The 21,558-nt window shown below is 38.9% G+C and overlaps 1 protein-coding gene across 1 annotated transcript; it reads left to right on the forward strand.

Annotated features, from left to right (window-relative positions):
- Window positions 1-1,150: 1,150 nt before the first annotated feature.
- On the forward strand, window positions 1,151-16,668 carry LOC140244451 (centromere protein I-like). The gene is made up of 16 exons (XM_072324090.1): window positions 1,151-1,160; window positions 1,635-1,772; window positions 2,772-2,890; window positions 3,529-3,636; window positions 4,401-4,496; window positions 5,152-5,382; window positions 6,743-6,889; window positions 7,494-7,614; window positions 8,060-8,139; window positions 9,171-9,288; window positions 10,182-10,401; window positions 11,524-11,677; window positions 12,702-12,826; window positions 14,639-14,693; window positions 15,101-15,310; window positions 16,149-16,668. The coding sequence occupies exons 1-16, from the start codon at window positions 1,151-1,153 to the stop codon at window positions 16,347-16,349; spliced, it is 2,133 nt and encodes a 710-aa protein (XP_072180191.1). The 3' UTR covers window positions 16,350-16,668.
- Window positions 16,669-21,558: the final 4,890 nt, after the last annotated feature.

Genomic DNA, 21,558 nt, shown 5'->3' on the forward strand with positions numbered 1-21,558 from the left:
AAATTTGTATCTTCTCTCTTCTCCAATGCCATGGGTTACCAGTTGGCACATTGGACTGTCTGCTGCTGGACTATGAATGCTTTTTTCATCGTAATCTGTGAGTCTGCTTGTAATTGCTCCACAACCAATTTTGTATAACTACAATTGCACCAAATGAATATCCTGTATAGAAATGGTGATGAGGGCACACTGGTCAAAATTCATGGTGAGTTTGTCAGTTTCAAGACCAGTGCTGGAAAAAACAAACAAACAAACAAACAAACAAACACACAGTAGTTGTTGTGCCACTATGCATGCAGTTTTTATGAAATTTTATTTTCAGAATGTTTTTTCTTTAATTCTTCATTTGTTGCAATGAAGTGTGAATACTGTGTGACATATCCCACAGATGTAAAAGACAAAGAAAAATTTGAAATCCTGATTTTATTGAAAAGACACTTGATGGGAAAAAAGGAATAAGAAAAGGTTCAGCAACACTGTCTGTAGCTGAGATTGATTTTGTGAACTGTTCATCCACCATTGCCTTAATTAACTTTTGTAACCCTTTTCGCTTCCATACAGGTTGAGATTGTTGTCAGAAGAGTCAGCAACAAGCAATTTGACATGATCTAGAAGTTCAAAGGTCATCCTCACCCAATGGCAGCTGCTTCTTCTGTTCAAGAAAGTCCGCAGACTCTGGCAGGCAAGGAGACTCCACAATCCAGGAAGAAGCTGCAGAAAGCTGTCCATTTCTTCACAGATGGTAAGTTCAAGATTCACAGTATCATCGAGGTTGGGATCAGTCCATTTGGGTTTGGTCATCTTTTGTGACATACTGGAACCCCAAATCCATGCAGGCCTCATTAAAGCCAAGCAAATATTTGCCAGTACTTAATGACTTCAGAAAGAAAACGGTATCCCATTTAGCTCTTGAAAGCATCGTGGGTATTGTACAGTCAGACCGGAGACTTTATTGTTGATGTTATACAGTGTATAACTGTGATGTCCATGTAACAGAGGTAAGAAAAATTATTTTGCAGGGAAAATTTCTGATGTAAACATCATGCGTCACTATAGCAAGGGGCAAAGTTTATATAGACACAGCAAAACTTACCCACATTTGAAATGATGTTCATTGTGAAGAAGTTGATACCTCCGTTACACGGGCATCATGCAAAATTGTTAGCCCAACCCAATGGACTGACCCATTGACAGAAAGGTATTAAATTTACATATCCTTGGTATTATGCACTATAAAACAAAGAATAAAAGAAGAACAAAAAGTGGAATGGGGATTCAATGTCTTTAAGTCTTGTAGTCTGTAACCAAGCATCATTAGAGTACACAAAATATAAGTTCTCTACTACATTGTATGCAGCAGTTATTGCATGAAAAGTTTAGCATGTGTGAGCCATTGAAAAGGAACCTCTGTCACTTCTGAGCATCATAGTGGATTGAAATTGTGTGTTCGCCTACTTTCTCTCTGCAGTGACGATTAGGTACAATTGTAGGTGTGTATGAACAATGTTTTTTTAATGCTGTGTTCCTTTGAGAAATGCTTGTGATTACTCTGTAATGGTACATTCAGTGAGCAGCCACACTTTAAAGTCGAAGTCTGCTGACCAAGGGTTTTGTCGATTCATTTTCTGCTCTAGCATCGAGCAACCTAAAAGTTCGTGGAAATGTGAAGCTGAGTCTTGCTCTTGAAACCATCCTCAAAGAGTCTCAGGCGAATGGCCTCGACCAAACGCACATTATCCAGTTGGCGGATGTTGCTGCATCTGGACGTTTAGGTGAGTAGCTTCATACATGAACATTGGGTTAAAATTTCCTCTCATTTGTAAGTATTGGGATTCTGTTCAGAGTCACAGCAGTTACCAAACCAATTCTGAGACCTCAAACAAGGTGTTGACACCAATTTAACCACATCAAAAGCAACTGAGTTTAAAATTTTTAAAAAAAAAGTTTACTGGACCACACTGATTTCCTGATTCTTCTGTAAATGTCACTTATTGCATTTGGCCGTCTTTAGCAGGATCAATAGGCATATTATATCAAACACATACACTGAGATGCAAGGGTACTTTAGCCTCATGCTGTTGCATAATTATCCGAATATACCTGGATGCTCACAGCATAGTTTTGCTATAAAGTAATAACTATCTTCAAATAACAATGGAGAGTGCCTAATCAGCAAGTTGTGATGATGCAAGACAGTATTTTAGAGGATATGAGGTTGCAAAGTAACTATTGAGTACCGTACTCTCTACATATTTGGATACAGAGAAGTCCTTTCTTTAGAGATGAATTTGTTTTAGGAGGTATTTTTAGTACTAGTGATGGAGCTCTTGCATGAAAATAAAAAAAGAAGAAAAAAGAATGTACCGTATCATGTTTGTCAAGCAACCATGTAACTTCATTAACAGATTCCATGAATCCAGAAAGTGTATGTACAGTGGAATTGTCATAGCCATTCATAGCTGTGGAAACTGGTTCTTAACATCCTCAGGTAGTCTGAATATCTGTGAACACAACGGTTGCTATCAGTGCTCGCACCCAGTGCCAACCCACTATCTGAAGCCTTTGTGCAAGAATATCTTGTCTGGCACCATCACTGAGCTATAACAGAAGATTATAACATCATCTCTTTGGTACTCTATAGATCATTGCTTGTAGTTGCCATTTGCAAGTTGTTGTCATCATCTTCAATTGTCACATGGTATGTAGCCATGACGACAAACACATTCCTCAAATTAGTGACCCCTCCATTTCTCTCTCTGCGTCCTTGGCAGCGGACTCCACCAGCTCACGTCTGGTAAAGAGCCTCATCCCGTCGGTCTGCGTCCCGGAGGAGGCGGCCGTTCAGTGCATCTCATGGATGTGCACCAACAAACCGTCACATGACCTACAGGTGATGTACTATCGGTTGACTCCAGTACACAGTACATCTTAATTGCTGTTTAGATTCATATTTGTGTATTCTTGTACCTATTGCACATGGGTAAGCATGTTGTACATATACTCAAATTCTGTACATATGTGTACCTTCAAACAAAGGTTGCAACTGACAGTGATTACTTATGACAGTGATGCGTATGGCTTGCTTGGCATAACAGCAACCTGATGCTGCAAACTAGCTTCCAAGCACTGAGAAGTATTTAACAAGGAGCGCATCCTGAAAATAAGAATCTTAATATTTTCCATCCAAAATTTGTTTGGATCCAAAAATGCTTGTGGAGTTTGATTTGGTGGAGGAAGATAGAAGCTAAGCATCCACTTCAGCCATTCCTGTGGTTCCGTTATTTGTCAGTTTGTAAAAGATAATTGAGATTTCCATATAATTGGACATGACATTTATAATCTGCTGAAACTGAATGTATGCTTTTAATGGCAGATAAATGTAAATGCTCATATTTTCTAGATCAAAGTTTTACATGGACGTGTATTACAACTTGATGTAGCCCTCCTATGTAAGTCACCTCATAGTGGTGTCTGTTTTTAATAAAAACAATCACATCTCTTTCTCTGCTCCTATATTCCTCATTAAAGGCATTGCTTCTGAAATGGATTATCCTGACCTTTGACCTCTTGGACAGCACAGAACAGCTCCATGCGCTGTATGGCATCATATTCTACTTCATTGAGAATGACACCATAGTGAGTATACCCGAGTTAATTTACACAAACCAACAGGCTGCAAATATGTTGTGTCCTTTTTCTCTCACATTTTTCTTTGGAAAACTCCACTAGGTATTTCATTTTCAGACCTTGTAAACCCTTCATTCTCAAATAGTTGTGTATCCATCATCCTGTGACCTTACACTCTTAATGTTTATGGCCTGTTTTGAAGCCAGTGATCACACTAATGTCAACTTGGCAAGATCCATCCATAGGTGGTCGTGTGATATAACATTTTTCATGTGTTCCGTGACTGATGTCGCAACTCTGCTGTTAGTTGTACATAAGGATGTTAGTAGCAACAACTTCACCTGTAGAAGTCACCATTGCATGGCAAGTCATTTATAACACAATTCTTTAATGAGAGAAACAAGTTTCTGCAATATAGAATTTAACAAGATTTTGCAAAATAGAATTGTTACAAGATTGTGAAGGTTTACGTGCAGTTTATTGCACACTTGTGACATGTTGACATCAATACATGTCTCCTCCAATTTTCTTATAATGTTATTGTGGCCTTTATTTGATACGTGCATAATCCCATAAAAATATGCACTAGTTCAATTTTTGTGAGTAGGAATATGCATGAGTCGAAGGATTTTCTCTGATTTGACATAGGTGAGGTAAACTCTACATCTGTGCCCACTGATAAAAGTAACTCATATTAGTGAATAAAAGACCGTTAGAATCAAAGAGAAGTGTAGTGAGAGGGTAAGCCACTTTCTCCCGTCTGTGATTGACAGTGTCCCCATGCTTGCCACCTGTTGTACCTGCTGACCAGAAGGGAGGATGTCACGGCATACAGGGTCCGAAGGTTGCTTGGCGTCCAGCGGAAAGTGGTGAGTAGGGCCCTCTGTTCCTCTCTCATCTTGTCTGCTAGATACACTGAGCTGTTCAAGAATTCAACAATTTCCAGTAAATTACTGCTCAGTCTCCTCTTCCTAAATTCCTTTTGTTAGATGACTTTTAACTCATGCAAGCAGAGTCTGTCATAAATGTTTGCTTGTGAATTAATTTGTAAATTTCTTCTATATGTCAATAGTGAACGTGTGAGGAAACCAAATCTCGATACCATGTTTTTATACATAACTTGGACAATTAAAGAAATGAAATGAATGAAGTGAAATGAAAGAAGATATCATTTGGTTAATATCATTTAGCATACTGTACAAGTGGAAATGTTTGTGGTGTTGAAATTTTTGCGCATTTTGCGCAATGATAAACTAGCGCGAAAATAAAAGCGCACAAATATTTTTGCATGCTATTTGTTCCAGTAATTTATATTTTGATTGTGGAATTAAAAACATGCCAAACTCTTCTTACCCGGCCGAGTGCAAAAAATTAGTTGAGCGAAAATATCCCCTTTTACAGTATTAGTTTAGCTGACAAATGAGAAACCCTCACAAAGTAAATGCTTGTTTTGTTAAATCATCATGTATATTTAAAGTACTTGATCTGTTGAACATGGATTGCAATCTGTCACATCTCCAACAGGGAACCCAACCTCACATCACCGGCCTGCTGTCTGTGTACAAGGTCTTTGCTCCCCACCTGGTCTCGCTGTCTCTCCCATCCACACAGAGGGCGTACTTTAAGCTGGCGGACAAGGCGTGGCTGGCGGCGATCAACGGGGCACGGGATCGCATCCGGGCCAGGAGGGGCGGGGAGGAGGGCTCGTCATTTCACGTGGATTCGAGGCACAGCACCATCACGGAGACGGCAATGGTAGGCGGCATTAAGAGACCCTTGTCCACAAGGGTATAGGGCAATTACCCCCTGGGCAATTCCCCGGGCCCTTCCCCTTCCCCTAATCCTAATCCTAATCCTAACCCTAAACCAAATTCTGTACCCTAAACCTAACCCTAACCTTAATCTTTACTCCAACCAGTATTTAGCCAGGGGGTACTTGCCCTCGGGGGGTAATTGCCCTTGGGGGGGTTATTGCCTTGATACGGTCCACAAAGCTTTTAGCTACTGTATAATACAGCATATATTTTTCACGGTTTGTACATTTGTGAATTTTGCGGGACTGGTGCCATTTGCGCATTTAACAACACGCCAAAATATCAACTCTGATTCCAACATGAGTGCAACGAGCATGCGTTCATGTACTCTTACACATTGCACTGTACAGGAACTCGCGAGTGTCACCTTGAACCTTGGAGAACTGTGTGCTCGTAGAATAATGTTGATGATAGGAACATATTTACAAGGGAATTTCATCATATTAAGCTCTTGAAAAGATTTTTTTTGGGGAAAAACTTTACCTTGACATTTTGTAGAGCAAGAGTTCATTTGCATATATTTCCTTCGTTCTTCATCTTCTACTTTTACAGTGTAAAATAGTGCCCTTTTGCAGTTAGTAAATGTATTCTATACTAGCTTTTAAATGAGTGTCTGAGAATGGATGATATATATAAGCATAGCTATGTAATCTTTTTGTATTTTTTGTGTGTATGTGTTTTCCCTCTTTTATCCAAAACGTAATCATGGCGATGTGATGCCTATCATAAGGATGAAGTGACCAAACTGCTTATATTGCTCTTTATCAAGACTATCCCCTCAGTTCCCCATCCATATTTTGTAAATTGAATATCATGAATACGAAATGTCAAGCTTTGAATTAGGGAGCGTTCGAGCGCTCTCCTAAAGCGACCCGTACCGTACCGTACCCTCGCCAGAGGAGTGCTCGAACGCTCCTAAAGTGTATCGTACCATACTGTACCGACACAAAAGCGGACCACTTCCCGATGTGCTCCAAAAGCGTACCAAAAGCGTATCGTGCACAGACGTCACAATGCAAAGACATCATTCTCTTTGTTCGGGACAGCTGTAAGTAGTTCAAGCGCCAGGTGAATGACGTTCTTGCTACAAAAACGCATGACCTTTTCTAAAAATAACTCTTGAGGTACACTTTCTCAACAGAGCTCTCGAACGCTTCAAATCTGGCACGGTGCAGTACGGTACGCTTTGGTTCTGTTCGCTTTGGTTTGCTTTAGAGCGCTCGAACGCACCCTTAAATTACTGAAACTGCACAGGTCTCACACTCAGTGTTTGGCTCTGTACATTTCCTTGTGGTGTCCAGGTCAGAAAGAGGAGAAAACTTGACCTAGTTCCCGACTTCAGATCCACCCCATTGACCGCTGACCGGGAGGCGGAGGTCATGTCCATGGTTCCCATTGGTCAGATCAAGTCTTTTGATGAATTTCTGACAAATTTTGACCGGCTTGAGGTGAGTCTTCTCTTTCTTAATTTTGTTTTAAAAAAAAAAAAAAAATAGTAGTTCAACTACTATGTGAAGTTAGGAAATATTGAATCATTTTTTAAACAGATAGATAAGTGTACACCAATTTGAAAGGAACTTTTGTCAAAATCCAGTTCAGAATAAGCAAAAATATACTGTCTGAAGCTTTCAGTTCACTAACATGTTTGTATTTTTTTTTTTCGTTTTTTTGTTGTTGTTGTAGCATTTATATTAAATATAGATGTTTTCATGCTGTGGATGGTGAAATAGAACTGCCCTAAGCAGTCAAAAATAGAAAAAAAAAACTTTTAGAAAATGTTCTCGAGTTTCAACATGAAATCAAAGGGCATTTTGACATCAAGTGTGAGGATAACAAATCTTTATAATTTTTTTTTCATCCAAATGTTAAAAAAAAAGAAAGATTTATACAAATAAATCAATATCATTATATGTCTTTAAATACTGAATATTAAGATGGCAGGCATTTTTTCCCTTTTAGACCTGACTGACATTGATTGATACAGTGAAAAGTTTAATTATTGAGTAGACTGTAAAGATGTGTTTTGTATTTTTTTTTTGTATTCAAACCAAGCTTCCAAGCCAAGCAGCTGCAGTTCTGCGCTCTCCAGTCTTACAGCACCTCCTCGTCTGTCACAGAAATCACCACACGATTCATCGACTCAACATTTGGCTGTCACAAAAGCTTCAGATAGGTGAGAATGAACGAGATTAAATGGGTGTTAAGTGCACAAAGGATGCAACTTGAATGTCAGCAAATCTTCGGCTATGAATTGGTATGGGGGAGTTGGATCTGTTTTTGATTATGTGTGTACGTGTGTGAGGGGGTGTGTGTGTGTGTGTGTGTTTGTAAGTGGAAGTGTGTTCAAACTTTCTAAATCAATTGTAAATTCAGTGCAGGAGCAAAGTTTCTCTAATCTAGATTATTATTAAGATCCTTGGAGAAGGGGAGAGTAAGTATTGTTCCCTATTGTACCTTTGACGCCCTGAAGCTGTGAGACAGCTAGACGAGACTTACCTAGCTCCAGCTCCTTTGAGAATCAAAACCCAGACTGTGTCTGCATAGAAGGAAATCTTCCTATACTGTCTTCATAATCAGTGCTTCCAATCCTCCCGTCCCCTCCCTTGTCTCCCCCACAGAGCTGATGAACTCAGAAGGTGACAGTTCTCGCACGGAGCAGCTTTTTCAGCTCCTCATCAACTTCACCGATTTCATCCAGGTGAGCCCAGAACCATCTCAGGAAGTTTTTTTACAAACTCGTCCTGAGATATGACCACCCTGTGCATGCCTCAGCACATAGTGTAGTTGTAATTTCCCATTAAGCTTTCTCGTTTTTCCTAGTTATGTTCCTCAGCCTCCTCCCTTGGCAGAAGTTTTCAATAAGACTGACTTCTGCTCATTTGAGCATGTGGTTGCAGGTAATATTACTGATTTGTTAAAACATAGAAAACTGTACATTTCCGTGACTTTCCTATTTGAATGGGGAATGATACCCAAATGTATATTTGGATCGAGTGACTGCATCTATATTCAAACATCAATGGTGTTTGAGAAAAATCCATTCAAAAGTTATGAATTCTTGACGCTTAGAGTGCCGCCATCACTGGATAAGAAGACTACTACAGCTCATTACATCACTGCAGGAGAATGATATAAAGAAAATATAAGGAGAATTCAACATATTTTCATTTTTCTAGCACACTGAAAAAGCACCTGACTTACTTTTCAGAAAGCAGGAGGAATAATATTACCTTAACATATGTCAGTAACAAGTTGAGGGAATGTGTACTTTTGATCAAGAATGACATTTTGCGGAGTTCTCTTTATATTTTCCATTTATCCTTGTCGTGCAGTGATGTCATGAGCTATTCTCATTCAGCAATAGCAGGACCAAAACTTTAACAATTTGTAACTTTTAAAAAGATTGTCTGATTTTCCTCAAACTCTAGTGAAGTGTTATACTAACTTTATTGCATTTACTCAATCCACATGTACAGTTTGGTATCATTCTCTGTGAAGTCCAGTTTTAAAGACATCCCTGCCCTCCTGTTCATCTGGTTTTGCTCTATCCAATGTTCATTGTGCTCTGTTAATGACAAGACAGCTTGAATCTTACGTGCAAGTGCACTTTCAGTCATTATCGGCAAATCTGATACCTCAACTGATTATCCAGATGTTGTCATTCTTCTTTGATCTGATGAGTGAGGGGAAACATTGCTCACAAACGGCTATGCATCCGTTTTCCCACAGGAGAGTGTTCCAGTCTGCGAGCAGTTTCTGACCAAGTATCTCCTGACCTGGAATGGTTCCGACTACCGGCCGTACATCCTTAGACTGGTCAGCAGGTTTAGGATATACCCGTTCCAAGGTGAGAGCAGTGAGAATTAAAAATAAACTCATCTTCATCTTAAGACCAGAACAGTGTTACGCCAGTAAATTGTCCAAAGTTCAGCCTATATATGCCCCTGCATCTAGCTATAACTTGCTAAACTTTTTCAATTGGTAAATCCTCAAGTTTGGTCTAATTTGTAAGATAGACTGTCCAATCAGGCATACCAATGCCTTGATCCAGATGGGAAGTCCATAGTGACACAATTGGGATTAGATGGATTAAGTAATTTCTATTCATTATTTGAATTAAGGATTCTTGCATCAAACCGTTTTTTGTTTTTTGTTTTTTGCAACTGATTTAGATATTGCCCTTCATCAACATAAGCACTGATTATTCAATGTTTGAGTAAGAACCATGATAAAAATCAGCGACATACATACACAGATGGGACACTCTATTCAAATAATGGTCTGTCCTTCCACATCTGTGCCAGCCAGTGTATAAAGCACCATGCAGGTTAGAGATTATCTTCTTATGGATTTTCGTCAAAATCCTACTTTGGAGAAAATGTGTATCATTTTAGTAACATTTTACTCACAACAAAAGAAGGATGTGTTTCATAAATGATGTCACAGTGACTGAGACAGTTTAGCTGTAGCTGGTGTCTGGTAAATGCTAAGTTCAGTGATTTATCTACTTTCAGAAGATTCCAACTTTTTGTTTGAGTGTTAGTATGAGAATATATTAGAATAATTTGAGCATTCCGAATAGCAGTATTAGATAGTGATGCTAATCTTTCCTTCATGAACTTAGGGATGTTTCTGTGCATCTTGTACATTCAAAAATTGTGTGGACAGTACAATGTGCTCATTGATGCTCTTTGCACTGGCAAAGTCTGAATATCACCTCCAACACGCTCCACTTTGCAGTCCTGAACGACTTGGTCCTGGAACCGCTGCGGACCCTGTTCTTCTGCTCCTCACCTTACTTCAAGTGCCAGCTCCTGCATGCTCTGACGGAGCTCCTGCGCAACTATGCCACCCTGGAGATCCCCCGCTACAGAGAGGTGGCTAGCAAGCAGCGAGAACAGGAGGAGGAGGCAGTGCTACGCGGGGAGAAGGAGATAGAGGGGGGCACCTCTGGATCCAGGTAAGGGGGGGGGGGGGGGGGGAGGGGAGGGGGGCATGGGGAGATGGAGAAATCCAAACGCTGCGCACGCTGAAGAGCCCTGTCACAGATGCACTGCGGGATTCCTCGGTGCCATTGTTCGCTTCCAGTTGTTTCGCGTGAGTCGCAGTTCCCATACGATTCAACGGAGTTATTTGTCGGCTTTTACATTGTTTCTCCTTTTTTCTTGGCTATAATTCAGCTTTAAAAGAGTTTGAAGTTTCTAAATTTTACTGATTTGCAGTCACTAGAGTCATGGTTCACTGCTGCAAGGCTTCAATGTGCTGGTCACATGATGGAAAGTGAAGAAATTGTCAACAAAAAATACCCCTGGATAAAGACAGAACAAGACCTGAGAGCATATGCAGCCAAAACCGGGGCAAGTTTGTCCCCTGAGCCATCCCATAATGCATCTAAAACTGCTCTGCGCACAACACATAGGTATTGCCAATACTGAAAATTGCTCCCATGAAAAATCTGCACACTAAGCCAGACATAGGTTCTACCCCCAAACATAACCCTAACCCTAATCCTAATCCTCACATCAAACTAAACCTGAAACCCTATCACAACCCTAACCCTAACCTGAAGTCCTTGGAGCAAATAAGACCAAACCGACTGTTGCAGGAGCAAATGTCTTGTCACCGTTCATGACAAAATGAGATTAGAAAAAAGACTTTACAAAGGGAGGAAGGTTATTGTAATTCAAATAGTAAAACAGAGGAGTAGGTATGTATCAATTTTTTTTTTTTAATCTACATTGGAGAAAGTGCAATATCAGTATTAATTTGTTACCCTTTTAAGGAATCTATGCTTCTGTTGCAAAGGTTCACTGAATACCAGACCAGAAAACTTGGTAGTGACATCTCAATTGTCATAATCCTGTTGGCCCAATGAAAAGTTGCTGGTAGTTTGTCCTATGTTCTCAAAGCACTTAGTCTTTGAAGAGAGACATTATCAATGAGTTGTTATGATATCTATCTATAAAAGAATTTGTTAAAAACATAATTTCTGTTTGTTCCAAAAACAACAAAATCATCCAAGAGTCAATGTTTTTGTGATGTTCCCCTTGCTACTTCTCCATCTTGCAATTTTTTAAAACAGTGTGCAAATGTTTTCCACCCGCGTGGACTACTTTGACCCCCTGGAGACAATGGAGAAGCTGGTAGACCTGGTTGAAGGCATGTGCTCTGTGGCGCTGCAGATGGATCACAACCACCCCCTCATCATGCACCACACCCTGGCCTTCTACGAAGTGGTGAGTGTCTGCTCAGCGGTCCTGCCCCCTTTAACTGTACTCTAACTGGATTTGGAGGAGTCGATATCGCCCTCTCTGCACTGCTTTGCGACTACAGTTGAACCTCTCTTATCCGGCCTCCCTTTATCCGGATCTCTCTATTATACGGACGCAATCTCGCCGTGATTTTTTTTTTTTTAATAATTACGGGAGGAAAGGGGGATTCCCAACTCCTTGAGAACTCCTACACAAACACACATGAATTACATTTTACTTCCAACATTAACATACACCTCTATTTTGGGGTCTGTTACTGAGTGTAACAATGAAAAGGTTGCAGTATACACATTACTACTACTTAATACTACATGTGGTACTACAATGGGCTACATCAGTACGTATGTATATGTACATGTATAAAGCATTGAGTCTCCTGTAGCCGGCCAAATCCCTTATCCGGATGAGCCCCGGTCCCGACTTGTCCGGATACCAGAGGTTCAACTGTACTTAGTACTCTCAATAACCACATACACTGTATACTGTAAACACTCATGTATACGACACACTCTTTGCATTAAAAAAGAATAGCTTGAGTTAGGGGTGCGCCTTATACATGAATGGAAGCAAATTGCTGCTCATAGGTGCTGTGCGTAACATGAACAAATCCCGTTGCAGTAAGCCAGTGCAGTCTTTGTATTGACAATTGTGTGTGAGTGTATGATGGTCAGTAGGAAATGTCTCAGAAATGTGAACGGTAATGATTTGAAATTTCTTTTACAGAGATACAATTCAGGAAAATACATGATGAGATATCTATTTGCTGTCATTGAAATCAATACCTGTTTTGATGTTTAGCTTAGAGTGTGTGCAACACGTATTGTTGCAAAAGTCTTACATTTGTATCAAACTTGTATTTTGTTTACTCTAAGTTTCTTCCTACAGCAATCGGAATTAGCCAACCCTTTGACTTTCTTGTAGCATGGTTCCCCTCTAGATTTTCTAGCTCCACTAATGACGCTCCATTCTATGTGTCTGTGCATTCTAGGTGTCCTCCCTGTACACTCGATACAGTCAACCCTACCTAGTGGTTCCCTCTAAGTCCCTGGCCTACAGGGCGGTATTTGGCTTGGATCCGGTGGCCTGTTCCAGACTCTGCCAGATACTTTGCAAGTGAGAAAAATTATCCACCTTCCTCCTAAAAGAGATGGTATAGTGTTGGTTGAGATGTGGATTCAGCTTTTAACTTTTGGGGAGATACTTAGAAACCACTTTATTACATGGTAAGGAGTATAATTCTAAGAGGAATGCAAAGTTTATTTGACAAAATTCGATTTTGAAATGGCTGAGATATTTTGAAAAACAAAGTGAAACAAAGCGAAAAGGTGGTTCCTACTTTTTATAAGAATAGCTTTGTTTTGGATATATCAGCGATTTCAAAACCAATTTTCACCAAGTAAACTTTGAATTCCTCTTAGTGCCACATGCTCTTTTATATTTCAAAACAGGTTTCTCATTATCTCACACCAAAAAAAAAAAAAAAGTTGGAAACCTGAAGTCCCATCTCAACCAAAACTATACCATCCCTTCAATATTCCCTTTGTGTATTCTCAATCTTCTGTCTGTTTCCACCTCCTCCCCTTCCTCTTCCTTTCTTCTCTTCTTCCTTTTTTTTTTTTGCCATTGAGAATTAGGTCAGCCTCATCACTATCCAACTTTAAACATACATGTCGCATCTATCTTGAGGGAAATTTGTAAAACAAGAATTGATCAGGGAAGCTGAATTTAAAAGTATAGTAAAATAGAAAGTATCTTTCTGCAATTTCATGTGAATTACATGTATGTGCATGAGCGTTTTTGTGACACGTGTTTGTGTGATTGAATGTGTGTGTGTGCGCGTGTGTGTGTGTGTGTGCTTGTGTTGCATCTGTCCTATGTAAATATGTTACTGTTATACTTCTTGTTAATATGTTCAAAACTTTAGTATGTTTTGCTTTGTTTTATATGTTTATCCGGGACCCCTTTTTTACAAGCTCTGCTTCTTTTGGGGTCCCAAACCATTCATTATTCTTAATGCTGTATCCTTTTGTAAAATGTCAAATGTTTAATGAATTGGTTAAATAAACTTGAAACTTGAAACTTGAACTTTTCTCTTCTCCTGCTATCCATTCTCTTCCTCCTCTTCTTTTCTCTTCCTCTGATGCTTCCTTTCTTTCTCTCCTTCCTCCTCCTCCTCCTCCTCCTCTCTCCTCCTTTGTTCCTCCTCAACATCCTTTCTCTTCCTCCTTGCTCTGCTCCTTCCTTCTTTTGTGTTGTCCTTTTTCTTCCCCTCATCCTCCTTTCTCTCTCTCTTTTTCTTCCTTCTCCTTTATACGTCCTTTATTTCCTATCTTTCCTACCCATTTCTATTCCTCCTTTCTGTTCTTCCTTCTCCCCATCATCCTTTCTTCTCTTCCTCCTTTATCCATCTCCTCCTCCCTCCATTCCCTCCTTTCTCTTCCACCTTTTCCTTTCCCTTTGTTCTTTTCTTCCTTCTCGTCCTCCTTTTTTTCCTCCCTTGTCTTTCTCTTCCTCCTCCTCCACCTCCTCCTCACTTCTATTGATGGACGACAAAGTTGTTTCCGAAAAGTTGTTTGTTTCTGAATTTTATTCTTTTGTTTTTTATTCGCTCATTGTTTTTACAGAAGGAACTAGTTAATCCATAACTGATAACTGATAGCTCATTTCAAAACAGAGAAGACTTATTCTCTTTAGAAAAGATTTACTCTCATTAGGTATTATCTAGCAGTCAAAAAGCTCAATACTCTGGCTTTTTGTCTGTTTGCTTATATTTTTTAAAGTATTGCATTGTAAAGTCTTTCATTCGTAAACAACAAAGCGACTGCATGGTTAAAGTCTAACCAGCTAGCCTTTTTCTGTTCTGTGTTCTCACTTTTACCCTGTCTTCAAACTTTTCTTTCCAATGTAATGTTCCAATTTCTGCAGCTATAAGCGTGAATTCACCACACTGAAAGTAAGTGCTGACAAGCATCATCAGTGGGTAAGTGCATTACTTCATTAGTTCTGTTATGAAAATCATGAGCCTAAGCTGATGTACATAGCTGTCTTGATTCGGTGAAAATTATATGTTCTGAATATTAGTGTTACTTTGTGTATAAAATTCCATTTTATGTCATTTCCCCCAGTTTATGAAAGCTCAACCTAATCTTGATTACAGTCATCTTCATTCCTATCATAGATGTTTTGAAGTTATACTCTGTACTTTCCCATTGGAAAGATAGCTCAAAAGAAGTCTATAAACCAGCAACAAAAGCCAGACCACTATAAAACCAGAAATGTTTGCGTGCATTTTATTTTCGCCTAACCAAGATTTGTGAAATTAAAATGCTCATAAAAGTGTTGGTTTTACAATGACAATAACTATAATCCTGTTATCCTCTTCACCAGGACAAATTCAAGAAGAAGATTGTGCCTTTCAACAGCATCATCCTCACACTCTGCAACTGTCTGTGGCGGAGCAAGGCGTTCCACCCCAGCAACGACCACGGCGTTGCCTTGGCGACTGCAGAGGAGACGGGTGTAGCCCGCCCCCAGGAGATGTTCTCTATGCAGGGGAGTCTGGCGACTGTTGGCTTCTGCAAGAAATTCTTTGAGGAGGTGTGCGCTTTTGAGAAGTTTGTGTGCTGTATGCACTGTAATGTGTAAAATAAATGCTATCAATAACGGCATTGTTCAATCAGCATGAAACATGTTGAAACATGTGCATACCTATACACATACGATGTACACTTACATGTGAGAACTTATGCATTGAGCACTCATAGATGTATACCATGATATCACATGTATGTAATGCACACAAAATGTTGGATAACCTGTCTATAGCAGCCACCTTTCTACAAAGACCACACTTTTCATCTCCCTTGGGTGGCTGTTATAGACGGGTTTGACTGCAGTTAGAGGATAACAGCACCCAACCACAATAATGCCTTTTTTTTTTTGAGAGTTGATGGTATCATTTTGGTTGAGATGGGGGACAGCTTTGCAAGCTAATTAGAAACCACTTATGAAATATTAAAGAGCATACAATTCAAAGAGGAATTCATTGTTTATTTGATGAAAATTGGTTTTGAAATGGCTGAGATATTCCAAAACAGAGTAAAACAAAGTGGTTCTATATAAAGGCGTGTCCCACCTTTTATTAGGACATCTTTGTTTGTTGTTGTTTTTTCAGACATTTCAAAACCAATTTTCATCAAATATATGTTGAATTCCTCTTAGACTTATGTTGTACATGCTCTTTCATATTTCATAAGAGGTTTCTCATTATCTCACAGAAAAAGTTGGAAACCTGAAACCCCATCTCAACCAAAACTAAACCCTCCCTAGATTTAAGCAGACATTTTTGTGCACTTAAGAAAGTGCCACAAATGATTCAACCAATGAGGTAGTTACGGGAGTCTTTGTTTTGTTTTGTTTTGTTTTTGTCAAACAGACGCAGCCAGCCAACAAGCAGGTGGAGCCCCGTATGATCAAGAGCGCCCACAAGACCGTGTACATGGAATTCCTGCGGCGGGAGAGGATGGCGGGTCTGGTTGACTTCCTGGAGACATTCATCCGCCGGAGCAGCAGCGCCAGCACCAGCATCACTGTCGACAGGTCCGAGCCCTCCATCGCTTCACAGGAGGTGGCGTGAGTCCGCTCCGATTAGGAAGTTAGCGGGAATTCTCTTCGAAGCGTATATGGTACAGAACTTGCAGACAGTGTACACCTTTTTCGCCGACATTACATTTGTCAACTGGCAATGAGTCTCAATACTTGTCAAAGTATGAAGTTGTCTCCAAACGTTCAAGATCATCAACTCTGTATGCCAGGATGTAACATGCTATGTGCCACATTATTCTGAGAACACACCACATGAGTTGCTCTTAGAAAACATTCTGTTTTTAGAAGCCATGAAACTTTTTATAGAAGCATTTATGCTGGGACAAATTGTGGGGAAGAGTGGTTGAAATAACAGATTTTTAATTTGGAAAAAAAAATGAAATTTTTACATTTTAACCATATCACTTATTCAACAGTTTTTATCAACTTTATTCTGGAGTAACATAGTGATGGGTGACATATTGTACCGTCTTTGACAAGGAGTAAGAGAGTAAGAGTCAATTCTGTTGCAATTAAGTTTTTAAATGTGGAAGCCGACAAATCTAGCAATGTTGCATTCACTGCTACATTTGATATGAAATGTCATAGTCAAGTAGAAGTCCTGAGTGCTGGATATTTTATAATTTGATATTGAGGTAAATCAGTTTTCTTGTTTGATTGCAAACAAGACTACTGTATACGCCATATATTTTGCGAGTCTAAAATTTTGTGAAACGGGAACTCCCGACAATTTCGCGAGTGGTTAAATTCGCGATGGTGGAGTCCTGCACTGGAACAGAGAAGTGAACACGCGTACGTTACATTCACATAGGGATCGGAGTCAATATATTCATGTGTCTTTAATTTCGCGAATAGCACCTAACTCGCGAAATTCGCGAAAATAAAAACCTCGCGAAATATTTAACGTATACAGTATATGTTCCTGACCGTGCAGAGAATATCGTCTTAATTTTGATAGAATTCTGTATGTGTGAAGTTTCCATGAGATGTACGCCATGGATTATGACATTCTTTGTGTAAGTCATATATTAGTAAATCCCTGATGCAGTTAATGAGTGAATCTGTACAATAATCTGAAATATAAGAAATTTAATAAGAAATTTGAAAAGGCAGCCTGATAATCATAATTTTGTACCTCAGCAAATATCTATGTTTGCTCTTGACTATGTGAGCTTCATAAATTGAAACAGAACAGTGGTATCATTACAAATTGACCTTTGAATTTAAGTTTGGGAAGAATACTGATTATGGATAGAAAAATAGAACATTTGCTGCTAGTGTTGCTTTGTTTGTGTTTGTGTTTGTGTTTGTGTTTGTGTTTGTGTTTGTGTGTGTTTTATTTTTTTGTTCTTGTTCTTGTTTGTTTTTACTGAATGTAAAAATACTAGTCTGTGGGGATTTTTGATGTTCAAACTTTACTTGTCGACACATTGTATGACATTCATTTCTACCTTTGTCATAAAGGAAAAGGTAACTTTTGCATTCCCCCCCCCCCACATTATCTATTTGGGGAGAGATTTCACAGAATTGTTTAGTGCGTGTTTAATGCCTTTTCATGACCAGAAGTGGTACAAGAGGTCAGCGAATATGCAAGCCACACAAATGATCCAGGTGGAAAATCACCTTCTACCATATGATGGAAAAACCAAACAAATATAACCGAAAAAGTGCAAAGTACATACAAAGGCACTGTATTTGTTTAAGGGGCATTGTTGTCAAATTAAAGATTTGATGTGATTTTCTTTGCAGAATATTCCTTTTAACCCAAGTATTTATGTATAATTAATTCGCTTGTAAGAAATTATATGAAGTATGTTATGGATGATATATTTTATTGTACTGGACGGTGTATTTTGTAGTGACTGTTTAACTTATTATGACTTTTTTTTTAAAGAACTAAATGTTCTGTTTTGTAAAAAGATAAAAACAAATTCTCTGTACAGTTTTTATATTTATGTACTGCTCTCTCTTTTTTTTTTTTTTTTACATGGAATTTTTAAATGTCTCACCAGTCTTGAATTTTGTTTTGCTTTTATACTTCATTGAACTCATTGCACATAGGAACCAGATCGTCCATGCACTGAGCTTATGGCAATCACCTTACCTCGGCATTCAACTTCTTAAATGGCTTTGAGACTTCCTTTATCTTATCTCTAAAGATGATGAACATCCACTCACAGAAAGCAGTGGTGCCTTATGTGTTCTGCTTGAACTTTGCATCAAGAGTTTGGTTTTGCTAAATACAGTGGACTCCCATTATAACAAATTCCTCGGGACAGGCAATTTTCTTTCATTATATCAAAATCTTATTATAAACAATAAAAAGCACAAAAACAAAAAACAGAACGGATAATATTGTGGCCTGAATTTTTACTTCGTGGTAACCGGAAGTTCGTTATAATCGTGTTTGTTACAACAGGAGTGCACCGTATCTCTTTGTAACAGGTTGTAAATCCCTTTCCTGTTTTATTGCAGGCCGTGAAGATGCATATGCCTGGAATAAACCAGCATTTAAACAGAGAAAGAATATGAGATACAGTCAAACCTGTCTTAGTAACCACCTGTCTATAGGGGCCACCTGCCATATATGCCCACTAAAAACAATTCCCTTTGAGAGAAAAAGCATGTTCAAGAACTTGTCTATAATGGCCTCTTTTTTTTTTTTTTTTTGTCTCCCTTGGGTGGCCACTGTAGACAAGTTTGACTGTAGTTTGAGTTGCACAATTGCGTATGGAATGACATGAACCTGCATTCTTGGGATGAGAACAGTAATGAACATTTTTCTCCAAACTTGACCCAGCTTTGCAAGTTGACTGAATGAAAAAATGTCAACAAACTGACACTTCTCAGTTATCTCTCGCTTGCTGATCTGTAAGGTTGGCAGCTTTGTTTATACCTTCTTGAAACTTATCTCAACTGGTGCATGTCTTAAAACACTGCAAGAAATATGTTTTTTGTTGAGTTTTTCCCCCACTCTTTCTGGTGGTTTCAAAATGTCAGTTGGGCCTTTAAATCCACATTTGCCCTTCCAGATACTTGTCTTTTGTACAGTGTAAATTCATGTAAAATTCCAGTGTACATTGTAAATAAAAAAGAGTGTATGAAGGACTCACAGTGTGTTCTTTCTCCTTTTCTATGTGCAATTAGCCACTTCCTTAGCAGAACTGCCAAGGTTTCCTCATTCTGAAGGAGGATCCCTAAGTTACACAGACCTGGTGTTCAAGATGGCGCTGTTGGATAGCATGATGATCACTGCCATCTTCACTACGAAGATTGATGATGTAAGCTAGTTAAAGCGATAGTACCGTATGTCCCCAAAAAAATTACAATGGGACCCTCCGCAATGATATCTTTAAGAATAGTGAATCAATCTAAATACAAATTCAGGGTATGAAACTATAACTCATTGCCCACATCTCACAGAAAACCCCATTCGATTTGCTTCAGTGGTCAAAGAGAAATGAGGAGTTTTTGTAGAGGATGTCAGGGATCCCTTCCCTGCAAGTTCTGTCTATTGTATTCACACACGAGCATCGAAGTGCTAAACTTGGAAGAATCAGACTCATGACATGCTTTACAACAATCCACATTTCTCTGTGACTGCTTAACCAAATTGAATGGGGTTTTCTGCAAAATAGAGTTAAGATGTTATATTTTAAGACTCTGAAGTAGCATTTAAGATTTAATCATATTTGGTGTAATTAATGTGAAAATCTGATTGTAATTTTTTTGGGGACATATTGTATAGTTCTGGTTGAGATGGGGATTCAGGTCTTAATATTTTACGAGATAATTAGAAACCACCTATAAGAAATATGAAAGAGCATACAATTTTAAGAGGAATTCCAAGTTTGATGAAAAATCAAAAAACAAGTCCTAAGAAAAATTAAGAACATTTTGTTTTACTTTTTTCCATATCTCAGCCATTTCAAAACGAACTTTCAGCAAATATACTTTGAAATCCTCATAGAATTGTATATTCCTTCATATTTCTTATTTAGATGGTTTGTAATTATCTCGCAAAAAGGTAAAACCTGAATCCCCATCTCAACGAAAACTATACGATCGCTTTAAAGCTAATATATAGTACTCGGCAAGACCTTGACATTCATCTTTCATCATTTGGAATTTGCTTACTATATGAAGAGTTTGTTTGCAAAAACCGATAAGTCCATATTTGTCAAATGGAGATATTTGCGATTAAAGGTCAAGAAAAATATAGAGAATAACAAGAAAATTTTTGCTTCTTTTGACCATAACTTCAAAAATGTACCTTTATGTGTAGTGACCAATATATCATTTAAAAGGTATTATTTTGTATTTTATGACAAATACTGTACTTCAAAATCTGCAAAAATGGACTTATTGGTTTTTGCAAACAAACTCTTCATATATTGGAAAGAACTACCAAGACTTGCTTTAACTGGCACATATAGTCTATGAGCAAACTTTGTCTTTGAAGGATCCATTTGTTGCAGGTGGAACCAGCCAGGAACAAGATATGTACCGAGATTGACATTATTTCAGCCATTTGCGACATTCTAGCCATACCCGTCTATTTTGCTTCTTTGGATGTTGGGATCATGGCAGCTGCTTATGCGTGGGTCCAGTGCTGTATATAAAGACAGTCTGGCCAACTCGGGTTTTCAGCATATGATTTTGAAGCCTGTGATTGGTCAAAACTGGTCCTGTGATCCTTGTGGAGTCATGTCGTTACCAAACTGCGCTCGACGCAGTGCCCATTGTAAACTATCCTTTATTTTGCTTGCATTCATTATGACGTCTGAGCGTACGTACATGCCGACCCTCTAACGCACAATACGCCGAGTAATGACATGGTGTCCAATTTAGCAGTTGGCCAGACTCTCTTTATATACGGCACTGTGTAGGTCCGTGCAAGAGCGTCCTCTTGAATCCTGGGTCCACTTCCCTTTAATTAAGAATGAGATCTCTTTTCACATCCCAACAAGAGCTTATAAATACCTCCCAGATTTTTGAATTCTTTTCCCCATTGAGATGCAAGTATTACACACGAGTATCTCTCTGATTTTGACTAGTATTGGCAGCCCCACATTAAAAATGCCCCATTACACCTACATACATTGCACCTCTATTTCCAAAAGTCAACCTTTCAAAAGCCAAAATCAGCTTAATTGTAACAATCACAACATGCACAGCCTATCTTGCCAAGTTTCATCACTCTGCCAAAGCAAAGCTCAGTAGAAATACAGTTTGAGAGC

This window comes from Diadema setosum, chromosome 21 (genome assembly GCF_964275005.1).
Source record: "Diadema setosum chromosome 21, eeDiaSeto1, whole genome shotgun sequence".
Taxonomy (NCBI): domain Eukaryota; kingdom Metazoa; phylum Echinodermata; class Echinoidea; order Diadematoida; family Diadematidae; genus Diadema; species Diadema setosum.